This window comes from Chiloscyllium punctatum, chromosome 5, assembly GCF_047496795.1.
Source record: "Chiloscyllium punctatum isolate Juve2018m chromosome 5, sChiPun1.3, whole genome shotgun sequence".
Classification (NCBI taxonomy): domain Eukaryota; kingdom Metazoa; phylum Chordata; class Chondrichthyes; order Orectolobiformes; family Hemiscylliidae; genus Chiloscyllium; species Chiloscyllium punctatum.
In genome coordinates, this window is record NC_092743.1 from 30,646,021 (window position 1) to 30,666,707 (window position 20,687).

At 39.9% G+C, this 20,687-nt stretch overlaps 1 protein-coding gene across 2 annotated transcripts in view; it reads right to left on the reverse strand.

The window, feature by feature from the left end:
- Nucleotides 1-19,345, reverse strand: part of LOC140476958 (KH domain-containing, RNA-binding, signal transduction-associated protein 3-like) — a 170,287-nt gene extending 150,942 nt beyond the window's left edge. For both annotated transcript variants that reach the window (XR_011960634.1, XM_072569981.1), the window contains exons 1-2: nucleotides 19,047-19,345; nucleotides 18,779-18,870 (exon numbers count right to left, since the gene is read on the reverse strand). Coding sequence is in view for 1 of the 2 variants with exons in the window: in XM_072569981.1 (XP_072426082.1) it covers nucleotides 18,779-18,869 (91 nt within the window). In the remaining variant the exon portion in view is untranslated. The remainder of the gene's footprint in view (nucleotides 1-18,778; nucleotides 18,871-19,046) is intronic.
- Nucleotides 19,346-20,687: the final 1,342 nt, after the last annotated feature.

Genomic DNA, 20,687 nt, shown 5'->3' on the forward strand with positions numbered 1-20,687 from the left:
TGTAGCCTTGCTTTAAATCTACAAAAGTGAGTAGAGTGGATTCTTTCTTAATTATGTTTATTGAAATCTGTCTCTAGATTAAGTTTTAGAAATATAAGCCATAATTATTAAGATAGGAGAAAGTGAGGACTGCAGATGCTGGAGATCAGAGCTGAAAATGTGTTGATGGGAAAGCACAGCAGGTCAGGCAGCATCATCGATGTGTCAGGCATGATTGCTGAAGAAGGGCTCATGCCCGAAATGTCGATTCTCCTGCTCCTTGGATGTTGCCTGACCTGCTGCGCTTTTCCAGCATAATTATTAAGATAACCTGGTGCAGTGTTTTTTTTTTTAAGACAAATAAGATGGTGCTATCCGAGTCTTTAGACTGTGAAGGAGCAAAGATGGCCTTTAGTACAGTGATATGCTCATCTTGTCAGATGTAGACTTTTAGGGAGAGTTTACATGTTAGAGGATTATGTCTGCAAGAAATGTCTCTGGTTGTGAATCCTATCAGATCAAATGGATCTGTTGCAGCAACAATAAGGAATTTACAAGAGCGGGGCGGGGTGGGGGAGAAGAAGAGGCAGAATGGATGGCAGTTATGGGATAAGAGAAAAGCCATTAGATAGTCACAGATGGGTTAACACCAGGGAAAAAAAAAGAAAAGAAAGGAGAGAGAGAGGTAGGCAGTCTTCTGTGGCTATCCCCATTTCAAGCAAATATGAGGTTTTGGAAAACATAGGGAGTAGTGGACTCAGGAGAATGTGGCATAATAGCCAAGTTTTGGTATCAAGACAGACTCTAATGTAATGAGCGGTATGTTGGGTTCCAAGCAATCAATTTGATAGGAGGTTCTCCAGTCAGAGGCACAGACAGACATTTCTGCAGCCAGAAGCGAAAAATCAATGGTGTGCTGCCTCACTGGTGCCAGGATCAAGGATGTCAGAGGGTGCAGGATGTTCTCAAAAGGGGACAGGGATCAACAGGAGGTCATTGTACACATTGAAGCAACAATATAGAAAGAGAAAAAGGATGAGATTCTGAAGGGAGAAAATGGGAAATTAGGTAGGAATTTAAAAAAAAAGGAGGTCCTTGAGGGTAGTAATATCTGGATTACTTCCAGTGCTACAAGCTAGTAAGGGTAGAAAGAGGATAAAGCAGGTGAATGTGTGGCTGAGGAGCTGGCGCATGGGAGAAGGGTTCACAGTTTTAGATCATTGGAATCTTTTGTACAGTAAAATGTGACCAGTACAAGAAGGATGCATTGCACCTGAATTGGAAGGGGACTAATATACTGGTAGGGAGATTTGTTGGAGCTGCTCGGGAGGATTTAGAATAGCAAAGTGAGGAGGTGGGGTCCAGGGAGAGAGAGAGAGAGTGAGGAAAGAGATCAATATGATACTTGTACAGTTGGGAATGGGAATGGGAACGAGAACAAGTCAAACAGTTAGGGCAGGAAGCACCTAATCAAAGACCAAAAGGTAGGACTGATAAATTAAACTGCATTTACTTCAATGCAAGAGACTTAACAGGGAAGGCATATGAACTCAGGGCATGTTTAAGAAGATGGGACTGGGATATCATAGCAATTACAGAAATATGGCTCAGGGATGGACAGGACTGGCAGCTTCATGTTCCAGGATACGAATGTTATAGGAGGGATAGAAGCAGGGAGGGTGGCAAGAGGGAGAGTGGTGTTTTTTGATAAGGGATAGCATTACAGCTGTACTTAGGGAGGATATTCCTGGGAACATCCAGGGAAGTTATTTGGGTTGAATTAAGAAATAAGAAAGGGATGATCACCTTATTGGGATTGTATTATAGACCCCCTAATAGTCAGCAGGAAATTGAGATACATACATTTAAGGATCTCTCAGTTATCGGAGAGAACAACAGGGTTGTTATGGTAGGGGATTTTAAATTTTCCAAACGTAGTGCTAAGGGTTTAGATGGAGACAAATTTGTTAAGTGTGTACAAAACAAATTCTGATTTAGTATGTGAAAGTACCGACGTGAGAAGGTGCAAAATTCACCCTACTCTTGGGAAATAAGGCAGGGCAGCTGAGGTCAGTGGGAGTGCACTTTGGGGCCAGTGACCAGAATTGTATTTGTTTTAAAGTAGTTATGGAAAAAAGGCTAGACTAGATCTAAAAGTTGAAGTTCTAAATTAAAGGAAGGCTAGTTTTGACAATATTAGGCAAGAATTTTCAAAAGCTGACTGGGGGCAGATGTTCATAGGTAAAGGGTTAGCTGAAAAAATGGGAAGCCTTCAGAAATAATGAGAGTCCACAGATAATATATTCATGTTAAGGTGAAAGGAAAGGCTGGTAGGTGTAGCAAATGCTAGACAACTAGAGAAACTGAGGTTTCTGTTAAGAAAAGGGAGGTGTATGTCAGGAGAGAGCAAGAGTAAAAAAGCAGCAAGAATATACTTGAGTGATATCAGGAGGGCAAAAAAAAGGAACATGAAATAGCTTTGGCAGATAGGGTTAAGAAGAATCCTTTTTTTTAAATAAATGGAGACAAAGGGTAATTAGGGTGAGAATAGGGCCCCTTAAAGATCAGCAAGGTAGCAGGACTTATACACTTAGTGGCAAGATCCAAGTGAGTGTTGCTGAACAGAGACCTTGGAGTGCAAGTTCATAGTTCCTTGAAAGTGGAGTCACAGGTAGATAGGATAGTGAAGGCAGCATTTGGTATGCTTTTCTTTATTGGTCAGAGTATTGAGTATAGGGGTTGGGAGGTCAGGTTGCATCTGTACAGGACGTTGGTTAAGCCATTTTTGGAATAATGTGTGCAATTCTGGTCTCCATCCTATCAGAAAGATGTTGTGAAACTTGAAAGGATTCAGAAAAGATTTACAAGGATGTTGCCAGGGTTGGAGGATTTGAGCTATACGGAGAGGCTGTATTCTCTGGCACATCAGAGGCTGAGGGGTGACCTTAGAGGTTTATAAAATGATTAGGGGCATGGATAGGATAAATAGACAAAGTCTTTTCCTTGGGGTCAGGAAGTCCAGAACTAGAGGGCATACGTTTAGGGAGAGAGGGGACTGACATAAAAGGGACCTAAGGGGCAACATTTTCATGCAGACAGTTGTGTGTATAGAATGGGCTGCCAGAGGAAGTAGTGGAGGTTAGTACATTTGCAGCATTTCAAAAGGCATCTGGATGGGTATACGAATAGGAAAGGTTTGGAGTGATATGGGCCAAGTGCTGGCAAATGGGACTAGATTAGGATATCTGGTCAGCGTGGAGGAGTTGGACCAAAGGGTCTGTTTCAGTGCTGCACATCTCTATGATGAACTTTTAGACACACAAGTTCTATGATAGAACTCTTCCCCACCTCTCCTTGTGACTTGGAAGTAAAACATGCCAAAAACACAAAATTGCAATGTGTCCAGTGATTCACAATCATTTCCCCACTACTATTATGACAAACTTTCAATTCTATTAATCATAACAAAATTAATCAGCATTACCTTTGAATCATAGTCAACCAGCTGCTTACTGAGCATCTATTTGAAAACAACAGAAATTTTGAAAAGTTATATTTGGGCCTTAAGCAGGCTGACAATCCTGTACATATAAAACAACAGAGTATTGTTGTGCAGGAAGCTCTGAATTGTCAACCTTTAATCACTGGAATGATTTGATGTGGTAGCAGATCTTTCATCCATAGTACAGAATCTGAGGTTTGGTTGCCAAGACAGTTGTGCTAAACCCATGTTGCCCGATTTGAGCAATTGGCACAAGAGGTAATTAATGAGACTAACTTAGGGAAAAGAGCCATTAACTACCAACTTGTTTCCAAAGGAGTAACTAAAACTCACTGATTAAAATGTTAAACAATTTGAGTTGATAAATGAAGATCTTCACAAAGTATTTTTTATACTACTCAGACTCATTATGAAAGGCTTTCCAAACAAGTAACTTGATGTAGTTAATTGAGCACTAAGGTCGGACTAAGTGCATTTTCAATAAGTGTTACTGGACATGTTATGTCAATATAGACATTCCCACAAAACACAAGTGGATCCAAAGCCTTGGCTATTTGTTGGAAACTTCAATGAACTCCCATGAGTTTGCTATTTTTTTCCCCCTTCAGCAGAACAAAGCACAGCTCTAGCAAAAGCAAGAGTACCCAGCTGAATTATAGGTGAAGACTACACAGATTAACTCGCACATCAAGAGGTGCCTAAAGTTTTTAACAATTTTGTTTAAAAGTCATGATTGGGAGGTGCTGGTGTTGGACTGGGGTGTACAAAGTTAAAAATCACAACACCAGGTTATAGTCCAAAGGGTTTATTTGGAAGCATTAGCTTTCAGAGCACTGCTCCTTCATCAGGTGGCTGTGGAGTACAAGATCATAAGACAAATTTATAGCAAAAGTTAAGTGTGATGGAACTGAAATTATATATTGAAAAAAGATCTGAATTGTTTGTTAAATCACATTTTTTAGAATGAAGATGTTGGTTTCAGTTCTTTCATACTTAAATTGCAGAACTTTAAAGTTACATTCTCAAGTGAACTTTAACAACTGGTGTCATGACAGCCCATATAATGCACTGAAGGGGAGAGTCTCTCACAGGGCAGCTGTCTGTGCCACAATGATCAGACTGATGGAGGGGGGGGGGGGGGGGGGGGGGAGGAAAGAGGGGGAGGATTGGGTCAGATGGCCAAAAGCTTGGTCAAAGAGGTTGCCTTCAAAAAAAAAAAAGGACAAATTTAAAAAGAAGAACAGCAAAGACAGACTGATGCAGATGAAGAATTCCTGAAATTGGGGCTAACGTAATTAATTCTATGACTACCAAAAAGGTGCAACAATTATGATCAGTAGTGCACCAGAGGCCAGAATTGGAGGAACGCAGAAAAATGCAAGAGGTATGGGGATACAGTAGAAAATAGAGATTAGGGAGAGGCACAGCCATGGAAGGATTTGGAAAAAAAAAGGAGAATTTTGAAGTCAAAACATTGCTTAACCAGGCACAAACATAAGCTAGCATCCACAAAGATTGTTGTCTTAAACTTGCTATAAATAAAGTTGCACTAAGGCAACTGAAGTTTGGATGGCCAGCAGCAGAAAGCCTACCACAAGTGTACTGAATTAGTTTAGAGATAACAAAGACATGAATAAGGATTTAAGCAGCAGGTGAGTCAAAGTGGGGCAAAATCAGGCAATGCTGGGTCATAATTTGCATTGGTAAACTTCCTAAAAAAGGGAAGTCCGAGCAAGCTTTCTCATACAAAGCACTGAAGTTTAAAAAAAAAATCAGAATATAAAAAAGGTATCACCTAAACAAATATACTTTTTTCTTGTTTGATATGGTAACAAGAATGCTCTTGACTAATGTGGAGAAACCAGCATAAAAAAAAATCTTTCTAAACAAAGCCAACTCAGCTTGGCATACTTTATTAATCATTGGATGGCTGTGGCATTGAATTTTGTTTGTACTTTTTTTTAAAAAAAGTTATTGAACAAGCTAATAGTAATTTATTGCGTTTGTGAAGTGAATTTAAAAGCTGTATCATACTTAAGGGGATACATTTTGAGCCAAAAAAGAATCCTTAAAACAATGAGTGAAGTAGATGCATTTGGGGTATGTTACTACACCAAAAGAAGATGCCTAAAATTGGAAAAGTTGAATTTAGGAAAGACTTCAAAAAAAAAGACAATTTTCTGTACAAAAAGTGTAATGCATAAAGGAAATCGAATGAACATTTACAAAAGTGGAGAGGATAGTGAAGCACCCAACATTGCTGACACTGATGATAAAATTGTCTTTGTTTTATGTATATACAAATTTATTGCAGAACCATCAAAAGGCAATTTCAAGGGTCTGTTCCAAATGACTTTCATAGCTGCAATATCACAATTCATTGACCCTAGAAGCTGAATTTAAAAGCACACTTTTCAAAAGCCAAACAACATTTCAACATAAGCATACTTTTGAAACCTAATTACCTTATTATTAATCCTTTTATTCCAAATTACAGATCCAAAAATATTGTTGCCAAAGTCAAGTTGTAGATACAAATGTCTATCTACAACTGTGCTGAAAAGAACCAGGTTCAGTAACTCAAAAGGCCTTTAGAGGTAGCAGAACTGTATTGAAGCACAATCTGTATTTGTATACCACGCATTCTACCATCAAAATCAAGGCAAAAGGTACAGTCCAGTTTTCATATTCAAAGAAGTGTGCAAGAGGGCATGCCAGAAGCAACTTGGGTGAAGCTGCCAAACAGCAGAAATGGCATGCAATAAATAGGACTAAACGATCACATGCCAAACAGATCAGATCCAAGCTCTGCACCCCTGCCACATCCACTCAAATGGTGGTGGACAGCTAAACAACTTTGAGAGGGATGCTCCACAAATATCCCCAGCCTCAGTCATCTTCTGTGCTAAAAACCACACTGAAAGCATTTGTAAGAATCTTCAATAGTAAGGCAGAATGAATTATCCATCTCAGTCCCTTTCTGATATCTGCAGCATCTTAAAATGCTAGAGACTTCACAATTCAGTTTAATCGACTCCATGTGATAAGCACAAAATGGCTGGGGGCACTGGGCCTGGATAGAATATGGGCATGACAACATTCTGGTAAAAGTACTGAAAGGTTGTGCCAGAACTAGTGCCTTCCTAGCCAAGCTATCCCAGTAGTTATAAAACTTGCATCTACCCAACAAAATGGAAAATTGCCCAGGTATGTCCTGTACACGAAAAGCAGGACAAATCAAACCAATTATCACACCAGTCTGCAGTCAGTAGTGAAGTGATACAACGAGTCTTCAACAGTGCTACCAAACAGCACTTAATAGCCTGCTTGCTGATATTCACTTGGGTTCCAGCAGGACCACTCAACTCCTAACCTCATTGCAGCCTTGATTCAAGCTCAAACAAAAAAAGAACGGGACCCCAGTGGGGAAATGAGCGCACATCAAGGTTGCATTTGACCAAGTGTGGCACCAAGAAACCTGAGCAAAACTAAAGTCAATTAGGATTGTAGAAAACTCTCCACAGAATATCTAAAAAGGAAGATGGTTAGGATTTTTGGAAGTCAGTAAATCATTTCATCAAGAATGCCTCAGAATAATTTACTAGGCCAATCAGTTGCTTCATCAAAAGGTCAGCGGTGGGGCCACTCACTGACAATTACACAGTTGTCAGCATCAGTGAGTCCTCAGTTACTGACATTTCTGTCAGTGGACATGAGTAATGGGATGATAAGCAGCAAGTAACATTACTGCTACAAATGCTGTCCAAACCCATTTCTAACAAGATAGATTCTAACCATCATCCCTTCAAGTGCGATGGTACTATCAGAATCCCCCACTGATAACATGCTGGGGCTAGTGGCCAGAAACTGAACTAGCCATTAAATACCCTCGCTACAGGAGCTGGTCAGAGGTTTGGAAACCTGCAGTGATTAAAATTCATGTAACTCCTCAAAGCCCTGCTCACCATCTAACAGGCACAAGTAAGGGGTGTGAAAGAACTTTCCAATTGCCTCTGAGTGCAGGTCATGGAACTCAACACGATCTAAGCCAAAGCAGCCCTCTTAGCACTCCGAACACCTTCAATATTCAGTCCTCCACCACCAATCCAGTGTGTACCACAGTAACTTATCAGGACTCATTAGACAGTAACTTACATATTTGTAATCTCTTGTCCTACTAGAGAAGAGTAGCAGATACAAAATGACCACCACCAAATTCCTCTCCAAGTTACATACCATCCTGACTTGGAATTAAACTAATATTTCTTCACAACAAGTCAGTCAGAGTTATACAGCACTGAAACAGATCTTTCAGTCCAACTCCATGCCGACTAGATATGCTAAATTAATCTAGTCCCACTTGCTGGCATTTGGCCTATATCCCTAAATCCTTTCCACTCACGTACCCATTCAGATAATTTTATGAATGTTGTAGTTGTACCTTCACCACTTCCTCTGGCAGCTCATTCCATACACACACACCTTCTGCATGAAAAAGTTGCCCCTTAGATCCCTTTAACATCTTTTACCTCTCACCTTAAACCTATGCCCTCTACTTTTTGACTTCCTTACCCAGGGAAAGAGATTTTGGCAGATCACCCTATCCAGGCCTCATGATTTTATAAACCTCTAAGGTCACCCCCAAACCTCAGATGCTCCAGGTAAAATAGATCCAGTCTCTCCCACTAGCTCAAACCTTCCAATCACAGGAAACATCCTTGTAAATCTTTTCTGAACTCTTTCATGAAGGGTTTATACCCAAAACGTTGATTCTTATGCTCCTTGGGTGCTGCCCAATCTGCTGCACTTTTCAGTGCCACACTTTGACCCCAAAAATCCTTTCCATAGCCAATAGACTAGAATTAAATGTATTATTCCAAAAGTGGCCTAACCAATGTCCTGTACAGCCACATGACATCCTAATTCCTATAAAATCAATGCAGTGACCAATAAAGGGAACTGTACTAAACTCCTCCTTCACTACCCTGTCAACCAGGGACTCCACCTTCAAGGAACTATGAAGGTGCACCCCAACGTCTGTTTGGCAATACCCCCCCCCCCCCCCAGAACTTACCACTAAGTGCAAGTCCTGCCCTGATTTGCCTTACCAAAATGCAACACATTCATCTAAATTAAACACCATCTGTCATTCCTCAGTCCATTTGCCCATTTGATCAAGGTCACATTATAGCCTTAGGTAACCTTCTTCTCTGCCCACTACTCCTCCAATTTTGTTGCCATCTGCAATACTTACTATTTCTCCTATGTTCACAACCAAATCATTTATGACAAATGGACCGAGCAGCAATCTTATGGCACACCATTGGTCACTGGCCTCCACTCCATAAAACAACCCTCCAACACAACCCTCTTCAAGCCAATTTTGTATCCAAATGGCCAGCTCTCCCTGGATTCCATGTGATCTAACCTTGCTAACCAGTCTGTCATGCAGAACCTTGTTGAATGTCTGTGTGGACTTCAGCAAGGCAATGTCCACTGCTCTGCTTCAATCTTTGGAATTTCTTCAAAAAAACTCAATCAAGTTAATGACACTGGTCTTCCCACATTGATTGTCCCTAATCAGTTCTTACCTTTCCAAATACATGTAAATCCAATCCTTCAGAATCCCTTCCAACAACTTAGCCTCTACTGACATCAGGCTCACTGATCTACAGTTCCCTAGCTTTTCCTTACCACCGTTCTTAAATAATGGCACCATATCAGCCACCGTCCAGTCTTCCAGCACCTCACCCATGGCTACTGAGACAAACATCTCAGCAAAGGGCCCAGCAATCACTTCTCTAGCTTCCCACAAAGTTCTAGAATACACCTGATCAGGTCCCAGGGATTTACCAACCTTTATGCATTTTCAGATGTCCAGCACCTTCTCTAATGTGGAGACTTAAAGATATCTATTTATTTCTCAAAGTTCTCTAGCTTCCATATCCTTCTCCACAGTAAACACGGAGACAAAAGACTCCTTCATTGTCTCATCCATTTCTTGAGGTCTCTCACAAAGACGGCCTTGTGGATCTTTAAAGGGATTATTCGCTCCCTAGTTAATCTTTTGCCCTTAGTGTGATCGTAGAATTTCTTTGAATTTTTGTTCATACTATTTGCCAAAGCTATCTCATGTCCCCTTTTTAACCTTGGATTTCCCTCTAATATATTTGTACTTCCCCGATACTCAGAGGGATTCATTAAATCCCAACTGTCAATACCTATCATATGTCTCCTTTTTCTTGACTCGAGTCACAAATTATCTAGTCATCCAGCATTCCCTTCATCTACCCGCCTTGGCCTTCACGCTAACAAGAACATGCTGTCTCCAGACTCTTTTTACCTTATTTTTGAAGGCCTTCCACTTTCCAACTGTCCTTTTACCTGCGAACAGCCTCTCCCAATTTCCAACTTTACCTTTTAGATGGAGGTGGGTGCAGTCTTTTGGAGCCTTGGACAGAGGTTGGGGTGGGGGTAGTAGGTGTGGACACAGGTTTTGCACTTCATGCAGAGGCAGGGGAAGGAGCTGGAAGGCACCAAGGACATACTCTACCAAACTCTAGCCAGCTGACACCTGGAGGAAGAACCACCTCATCTTCTGCCTTGGGACTCTTCAACCACGTGGGATCAGTGTGGATTTCACCAGTTTCCCCCATTTCCCTTCTCGCCAACATATCCCAGACCCAATCTTCCAACTCTGCACCTCTTTCTTGAGCTGTCCTACCTGTCCATCTTCATTCCCACCTATCTATTCCACCCTCCTCTGCAACCTTTCATCTACCTGTCACATGCCCAGCTACCTTTCCCCAGCCCCACCCTCCATCCATCCATCCCTCAACCCCCTTGGGCCCCACCCCCCTCATTCCAGAAGAACTTATGCTCAAAACCTCGATTCTCCTGCTCCTTGGATACTGCCTGACCGGATGTGCTTTTCCAGCACCACACCAACTTTTTACACCAGGGCTCTCCTTTTCTACTATTTTAAAAGCTAACAGAATTATGATCATCAGTCCTAAAGTGCAGCCCATTGATACCGCAATCACTTGCCCTGCCTTATTTCCCAAGGAGGGGCCCCCAAGTTTTGCTCCTTCTTGTAGGGGTTCATCCACATACTGAACAAGGAAATGTTCTTATAACCATTAAGCAAATTAGACTCCGTCCAAACACTTAACACAATGGCAGTTTCAGTCTTTGATTGGAAAGTCAAAATACTCTACCATTACAATGTTATCATTCTTACAGATAATCTGACATTGCCTTTAAATTTGCTTCTCAGTTTCCCACTGACTAGTGAGGGGTCTGTAGTACAACCCCAATTAGGGGATCATCCTTTTCTTATTTCTCAGTTCCATCCAAATAACTTGCCTGGAGTTGCTCTCAGGAATATCCTCTCCAAGTACAGGCATAAATAGTATCCCGAATCAAAAACACCACTCTCCCTTTTCACTTACACCTTCTTTATCATTCCTATAAGCATCCATAGCCTGGAACATTAAGCTGCCAGTCTTATCCAGCCCTGAGCTACATTTCTGTAATAGCTATAATATTCCAGTCCCATGTTCCTAATCATGCCCTAGATTCATCAGGCCTCTTACTTTGAAATAAATGCAGTTTAATGTATTAATCTTACCTAATTCTCTACTTTGCTCTTGCCTATTTCACTTATTCTTCTTCTCAACCATACCTGCCTCAGACTCATTTCACCATCATCTCCCTGCCTCCTTACTAGTTTAAAGCCTCCCAAGCAGCACTAGCAAATCTCTCTGCCAGGATATTGGTTCCCTTCCAATTCGAGTCCAATGTTAAATAAATGCTGGCTTAGGTACTGATGCCTACTTCTCACGACAAAAAAAAACATCATAAGCAAGGGCCCTATTATATGACAGCGTGGTTTAATAGAAGTGTTTAAACAAATTAGTTGAAAAAGAGACTTCCAAAAACACATCAGGATTTAGCATACAACTAATACAGCTCAGAATTTATTAAAAATAACAGCAAAAAAGTATAGCAAAATTACTGACACAAGAGCACACCGTATTCAGTACCAAATTGCTTCTTGTATTTTTATCACAAACAACCTGCTGACAACAGGGCTTAATCTACCCAACGCTTGATAGATGGAGGTCAAGGTTTAAAACAAACTTTAAATAAAAACACACTTATCTACAATACAGTCCTCAAAAAAAAACATAAAAGTGTAATAAAACATTTAATTTGCCATTTGCCCTGGTCAATGAGTGGTTGAATGGCAGTAACCACATTCCCAAAATAGCACAATTACTTCCAAAATTCACTGAGAACCCACTAATGCAGGAGCTGCTTAGATTCTCCACAACAAAGCTCTGTGGTTACTAAACTGAAGTCATTACATATGACTCATCACCCGTCAATGAAAAAAAATTGCTTTTGAAAACTCTCTAGCTATGAGACCAATGACAACATTATAATGGCTTGGTTACCTTTACAGTTACATTGAAACCTTAATCAGATTTTATGATGAACTGGAAACAGGAATTCTTCAACCATGTCAGCTATTGCACTGTAAAATTAAGTGCTTTGGAATTTACATTACAACTATTATTAGACAGATAGTGACAATCCCTGAGCTATCATGAGCTTGTAAACGAATACACAGACTTACAACAAATTAACACCAATGCTCAGTAACAGGATCACGAGGATTCTATAATCCACTGAACAAGGTAATGAATAGTCTTGTGTGTGGATTAGATGGCTAGAATAGGGAATTGAGCTAATTAAGCCATTCATTGCAAGATCCTATAGCCCATTCATTATGATGTATTGATTGGTTAAGATCTAAAAAAAGAAGAATCTTTCAAGTAGTACTCAACTGGATTTTCACATTTAATTGTACTCATTCCATTACATTAGCCAATTTCCAAACTTTCCTGTGTGAAGCACTCATTGTTACCAAAGTGGATTCTTGCAAGTATACTAGTTGTGAATTGTATTCCATCCCACCCAAATGTGAAATGTTCTGAATGATTTTGCACTGCTGTTTTACCAAACAGAAACAAATACTTAAAGTCTGAATCTCTCAATGCATCTGACAAAAAAAACTGAAGAAACAAAAATTGATTAGTATATTTGGAAAATATGCTACAATTCCCAGAGATCAATAACTTAAGAAATTAAAATGGAGTGAATGACTGAAGAGGAGCTATGAGATTCAAGGTTTTCATTATAACAAATAACCAAACAAACAATATGCAGCATTAACTAAATACTATTTCCTAGGCAACTCACCCTGTACAGAAAAGACCCCATCTGCAACATTGTAAATGTCCAAAATCCACCCTTCCACACTTTGCTCTTACCCTTAACTGTGTAAGTATTTCTCCAAGTACCAGAGCAAACTAGTTCTCATATTCTCAAGTACAAAGACACAGGATCAGTAGTAGAGCATTCAGCCCACAGTCTGCTCCACAATGCAAGATCATCCTTGACATGACATGGGCAATAAATGCTGGACAAGCAGGCAATGCCCATGTCCAATGAGTGACTAATAAATAACTCCACCTTTCTGCCTTTTACCCATAATCCTCAATTTCCTAATTTTAAAAAGAGAGTGTTTGTGTCAATCGCAGCCTTGAATATACTTAATGACCAGTCTCAATAGCGCTCTGTGGCAGACAACTCCACATAGATGAGGATTTTTTTTTCCCTGAAGGTAGTGAGTGTCTTAAACAGGCAACTCCTTACTCCTAGTCCTAGTCCATCCCACAAAAGGGAAACAAGCTTTCCACATCTACCCTATCAACCCCCGACAAAACCTTTATGCTTCAATAAGGCCTTTTCGTATTCTTCTAGATTCCAATTAGTCCAGGCTCAACATACTCAACTCATCAGAAAACCCCCTCCACACCTGGAATAAACCCAATTAACCTCTTCTGGACTGCCTTCATTTCCTTAGATAAAAGGAGAGTAAAATTGTTCAGTTTTCCAGCTTTATTGACTAGTGAGGTGTCTAATTTTAACCAAACTTCATTGTTTTTATACCCAATTCCTAGAGGCTAACAGTCTATTTCCCTTTCTCTTGCCTGCTGAATGTGGCTGCAAGCTTTGTGATTCATATTTGAGGAACCCCAAATCTGTGTTCTACAGCCCTGCTCAATGTAAATATTCAGTTCCTCTGTGCATAACATTGCACATTCCCACATTACATTCAATTATGAAGTTTCCACCCAACTTACCTATATCCTTTTGTAACTCCATAATCCTGACTACTTACTTTCCCAAACATTTTTGTGCTAACCTGCAAACTTAACACATTCACTTCCATTATTTAAAACAGTGGAGAAAAACAACAAATATTTGTGGCCATAGCACTAATTCCTGTGGCCCACTGATCACAGGTTACCATCCTAGAAGTGACCCCTTTGCCCCAACTCTGTCTTCCACTGGTTGGTCAGTCTCTATCCATGCTAATATACTGACACCATGGGTTCTTATTAATTAGCCTTATTTATGGTAACTTAATGAACAATTTAGATTTCCAAATACCTTCTAACTACCAGGTGGCTTAGCCTTTAAAAGGAAGTGACTGTCTTTCTCCTAACAGTTAGTAATTTGCCTTATAGCACTGTTTTTCTAATTTGATTAAACAAGGTTAATGAATTTACTTTTAAGAAAATATGAAAGGTGAAGTTTGTTGGAATTGTCTCATTAATTTAGGGTAAAATATTGGAATGAAAGATGCAATGTGACTTGTTCTGATTTATACCTGACAAGGTGCCTGGGTGGATTGGTTGTTGGAGCTTTAAAAAATTGCCCCATGTTGTTTTACTGGGAAGAAGGTTGCAAGATATTCACACCAGCTAACAACCGGAGTAACTGTGACTGTGGATGGATTGTCACTCTTCAATCCTCAGTGTTATTAAGAATGTCAGGGCTTATAATGTTGTTTACCTATTTCTACTCCCCAAACTGATTTCACAGTGAGGGATGAATGAAAGATCCCTCCCTCTAGCTAAAGCTATATTGAATTTTCAATCATAGTTTAAGAGACCAAGCTTACAAGAGTTTAAACAACCATGCACATAGTGAATACGGAAATTTGCTGCCTAAAGAAGTACCTCTCTGCTCTTAGGTTTGTGCAGCCTGTGAGGTTCATTGGGTTGCAGGCTTTCCTGAAAACACCATTCTATAATGATCTATAGGCAGTTTCTTTTTCAAGATCCATCTCCATGGTAATGTTAATCAGCCATGTAGAAATGTTAATTTATCATCATCATCATTTCAACCTTTCAACGTAGAACATCTTAAAGTCATTTTCAAATATAATGGTGTATAAATCCTGACATTTTAGAAAAACAGTTCTACAAGGCTAAATTACTGTTAGGAGGAAGACAGTCACTTCCTTCAAAAGGCTAAACTATGTTTTATCAAAAGTAAGGCTCCGTTACATGAATTAGCAAATCTTCAAATAAAAAAGGACAAAAAAAAATCAAAGAACAAGGTGAACAGAAGGCTTCAATGTCTCTGTAGACCTTAAAGAAACTAAACAAGAAAATTACATATCGCTTTGCAAAGTTGTCCTCTCCCTGTTTCACAGATCATTTTTAAGAACTTATCTCCAGTACTCTTCCTCTACCTGGATCTCATTTTCTGGACTTAGTTGCACTCCCCTCTTAGTTGAGAACTCCCCAACTACTCAATGGGTTACTACCGTAACTTTCTCCGTACGTCGAATGGGTGCTACTTCCAGCTTTCATCCGGACTCTTCCTTATGGAAACAAATTTTCTTCACAAACCCAATGACTCCCTCAATTCTCTTGACTACACTTCCCCACACATGCTTCTTGTAAAAATGGTCTCCATTCCACTCTCCCAGTTTCCCCAACTCTGTTACATTTGCTCCGATGTGGCCTATTTTCTGCTATTAACATATACCATTAACACTTATGCCTCATCTACATCACTTCCCTACAACCATTAGCATTTAATTTGTCTTTTGCGCTAGGGCAGCTTTACGATCAGTTCCACTTGCTCCTCCTCTCCCTTAAACCTCCCTTTCTCTCCAACATAAAACCCATCACTACTATGGCTCTTGCGGCAGTGATAGTATCACTGCCCACAGCCCAGAAGTCTGGGTTCAAGCCTCACTTCTTCTAGGTACGTGTCATAACATGTCTGACTAGCTGGAGTCAAAATACCTGGCACGCAACACTTTTCTTTTGTAATTAAATTGAACAGTATCATTTGAAATAGTCATGCCACTACTGTATAGTCACTTCAATTCTATAGTTGTTAAGACATATCATCCTTACAATTGGCTGATCAGCTCAACTCTGCAGATGCTTTAACATAATTTTTAAACCATTATCATTTGAAATAAATAAATATAATTAATGCACAACAAATCTAACGTTTAATCCAATCACAATGTCCAACCCTCGTATTGACAGACTTCTTTGTTTCGTACGATGAATTTAGAGGATCGTTGAATTAGTTCTCACTTTAAATAAAATTCTATCTCCTCCAAATATTACACAGAATGTACCCTTCAGGAGCATAAAATATTAACAGAAAATAGTCTTCTCAAATTTTCAGCATCAGTGTGGCAAATTCACAATACATTCACTTGTGCTTACAAAATATCACAAGCTAGTTATGACAGCAGATAACCTGGTATCTTAAGTACATGGTTATCAATTTCAGGTTAGCTCTATAAATAATAGATATCAAGTCTGCACACAGTCAGAACATTCCAATTTTAGCATAATTAGATTTAACGATTTTCCAAGCCCTTGGATTTGAAGATTACAAGTGCAACCAACAGGACTGTAAAAGGGTTATTCAAATAATTTAGAAATCTTTTCATTATAAAATATTACACTTAAATTAGAATGCACACTTAATACAAAATAAAAAGAGTATTTTGCTGTATTCTTGCCAAATTTTGCAGAAAAAAAATGTTACAGATAGTTGATCCGATAAATTGTTTCTAGTGACTGTAGATGTACAAGCACCAAGATTGTTCCTTGAACCACCTGCCTACTTTTCCATATTTAAATGATTAACTGTTCATCGCATTCTAGTTCACAGATGTGAATTTCAGATCAGTTGAAAAGCTTACTTATATTTAAAAGAAGAATGTAGAGTCAAGTGACTTCAACCCCACCAAATGCAAGCATACAATTTTTCACACAAAACCCATTTTATAATTAACAAAAGAACATAACAGCATTTAAAGAAACAGTCACAAAGTGGTTCCAAGTTTGATTCAACCAAGTTTCATTTGTATTGCAAAGAAACAACAGGAAGCAGCCCTGGGTTCGAGTGGAAGTGACCTGAAAAACAAGCCAGCAGTAGCGCCTCCGGAGGCATACACTATTGATTTCTCCCTAAACTACTGAAGTAAAGTGCTTCCAAAAGCAAGTATAAATGGGTGCCATTCATTACATGCTGCATACTGCTATTTGTCATGGAGGTGCGTGGGCAGAATGCCCACACCACATGCTAGATTTGCAGCCAAAAATACTAATAATATCCATTCACTTATTTCCTTGGTATGGCCTCCATTCCCAAAACTGCCTCACATGGTCGAATTAGTTACACTTAGAACATCAGCAGCTTTATGTGAACATATTGGCAAAAACTGTAATAAAAATGCACATCAACCAACTACTCCAAAAACTTTTATACTTTTCTCCTAAAAAAACCCTTCCACTGTAATTTTAGCTAACTAAGGTATTGGAGGGTTTGACGTTCCATTAAAACTTGCAGGCTTCCTATCATAAAAATTCACAACAGTAAGGCAACAGTAAAGGTAGCATGCCTGTAAAATGTACCAAGTCAAAAGATGCACATACAATATTTTCATCAGATAACTTTGAAAGTTAACAATAAGTTGCCACCCTGAGAAAATATTGTAAACAAAACATCTGTATTTCTAAACTTCAGATTGTTAGATACCACATGTGCATTTACAAAATCTTTAGGTCAACTCCTAAAAGTTTACATACAGGTCAATCAGCACACAAAAGACATTAATACATCCATGAAACAATATTTCTTAATTGAAGGAGTCTTATTTTAATTAAATGAAACATTAGCCAAGATACGCTTTAATCTTTGTTGGTTTAATGGCAGCTCAGCTCAAAATCAAAAACCACTAAACTTGAAATGCATCAACAAATGCATAAATGAATTAAACCTTTGGCATATCAAAGTTAACTATGCATTTAATTAAAATAAATACTACCAAAGAAAAATTGTTATTTATCCCCAGCCATCAGTCAACTGGAGACCAATTTTGCCTTAGGTTTTGACTTATCTATATATTTTGGTACTGGTATACTTTATGCTAACCCATCTTTCCAAACTTCTCCCAAAGCACTGCTTGAAGACACCAAAATAAATCAAAGAACACTGAAACCATCTTCTGACATTCAGCTGGAAGTAGCACCAACAATTTTATTCTTTGAAGGATCCAGTTTTTACTACAAGTCTCCTTCCTTGCAAAAAAAGACTTTAATGAGTGACATTTCTTCAGTCCATACAAGCAATTTAACTGATGCATTATTTATTCAAAAATAGGTCTTTTAGATATATGTAGAATTCCTGTCCCACAACCTAAAGCCATTTCATTTTACATCGAGTTTACTGTCTCTACATACATATATTTTTAAAAGGAAATTTTAAGACAACGGAAAAAAAAGTTATCCTATAAAAGTTCACAGGACCAAACACGCTGCCCAATTAACCTACGCTGAAGTATGATTCAACAAGAGTATATTAAATACTCAGACACGAATGAAACCAAGAACACATCGAGCGATTTTAAAAAATAAGCTCGGAGGCATTTCTTTCTGCCTGCATTCGCAAACCTACACGCAAGTCTCAATCTTGTAAACTGCTCAACAAAACTAACTCTTCAAAATCTACGTTTAGAGAAGAAAAGCCAATTTTTAAAAAAAAAAAATAAAATCAGACACATGCCCCCCCTTGGATGAGAAGAAATGTCTGGGTATTCAGGAGTGTGCAAAACTAACAGGCAACGGCAACAGCACAAACCTTACTGATTCCAGGAAGAGAGAGAGAAAAAAAAATCAGAAAATTCCCATTCGATCCCGAACTATTTTGACACCCTCAGAGAATAGCCAAAACACAAAACTGACAAAAAAAAATCAGGTTCTCTCAATCAAGTTTCTTTTAAAATAAATGCTCCAATGCGTTCTAATTTAGCGATCTGCTGTGAATATGCGTCTTCCCCATGAACAACAACTGGAAAGTTTGCTTTTATTTATGCGATAAAAGATATTGTTCTTCTACCTGCTGTCACCAGCCTGGTGGCATGGATGAAAGACGGGTCCAGACTGTCCTTCTCGGCCATCAGCTCGGGTAGGTACTTGTTATCCTCCATCCTGTGTAGCAAAAGGGGCGATTCGGATGATTTTAAACACAGTTATTCAATGTAAAAAAGGTAGCGGGGGGGGGGGGAAGAAGAAAAATTAAAAAGCGTCCGGCTCTGCCGGCAGGATTTACCGCGACCGGTACACTTAATATTAAAAAGAAAAGAAAAAGAATTGAAATATAGTACCGAGGGAAAAGAACCCCTATTCCGAAGGAGAGTAAAGATCCCGGCTCCGAGGTGTCAATGCCGCCCTCGTGTCCCTCTGCTGTTTATCTTTTCTCTCACTCAGACAAACACACACTTCAATTCAATTCACTCCTGCTCTGCTCTTTCCTCGCCCTCGTCTCTTTATTTTTTTTTTGTTTTTTTTTTCCCCCTCCCCTTCCCTCCACTTCAAGCGACAACGCAGATTATAAAGGACGATGAGGGGAGGGGGTAAGCAGAGAAATAGAAATCAAAAATAACCGTCCGCAGCCTCTCCTCCAGCTCACCGCCCCCCCCTCCACCCGCCATTCGCGCCATTGGTCGGTCACACGTCAATCAGACGGCCGTCCGTGCTCGCTTATTGGACCGTGGCTACCGGCGGTCGCGAGACAATCCAGCCCTCGCCAATAGGAGCCGGGCTTTTCGTGGTGTCGTTCCCCTCCCCCCCCGCCCCCTCAAAGTCCCCTTCCAGCCCGCTCCCCAGGCCCGTCAATCATCCCATCACCCGCCCACTACCTCGGCCTGTCGTTTCGTTCATGACCACGCCCTTTCACCATCGTCCAATCACAACCTTCATATTGTCCGTCGATCAATGTTATCCCCGCCCCCATGTTCCCCGGACTGTCAATCACCCCCGTTCCCCAGACCCAAGCACATGGCACGTCAACAAACCCGTGGCCCCGCCCCTTCACCTGGGCATTCCGGTCCCCTTCTGCTGGCCCCGCCAAGTAAACGGCCTCAACAGTGTCGGTCATTGGCCACGCCCTCTCACCGACCTGTCAATCATCCCCAACCTCCAGGCTCATCTCTGCTACCTGGGACCTGTCAATCAAATCCTTCACTTAGCTCCCTCCATTTACACCAGTCCATGTCTCACAGCCAGTGGTAAAATAGGTCCTCAAACCAACCCTGCAATAAAGTGACTTCTCCACCAGCTTAGCCATCTCCAATTAATTTACCCTACATCTGGCGCAACTCGTTTTTACTCCCCTGGCCAATGTTTAACGTTCATTTTGACCTCGGTGCAATGAATTGCAACATGTTTATTGATATTTTGTTAATTTCTCAAACGGATGAGGTGTTTTGACTGAGTTCGACTGAAAATAAAGCAGGGTTGATAGGTCCGAATCTTCGAATGGGGATACAATAGACAGACAATGCTTGTTGCAGTTTGACTGGAGAGAAGTAATTCAACATTACAGTGTACTTTTTGGGAAGTGGCAATACTGCCTCCCTGTGGTTTAAATTGTACTCTGCACCTTTCCCCAGATAATTACTGCGTTTTTGGACGTTAAAGTATTTGAATTACGTAAAATACGTTAATTTTATTCAGTACTATGACTTTTTAAATCACTACTACTCAAAATATGCAAATATAATTAATAGAACATTAATTAGACAAAGAGAAAGCAAGACTTGCATTTTTTTTCTTTGCGTTTTCATAAGCTCAAGCCACCCCAAAGAGTGGTGAGCCAAGTTAAAATTCACACAACACCAGGTTATAGTCCAACAGGTGTATTTGGAAGCACTAGCTTCCCAGTCTAACACTGGCCAAATCATGACTACCACCAGCCAGTGAAGAACTTTTACAGTGTTGTCTCTTTTGCAACTTAGAAAACTTAG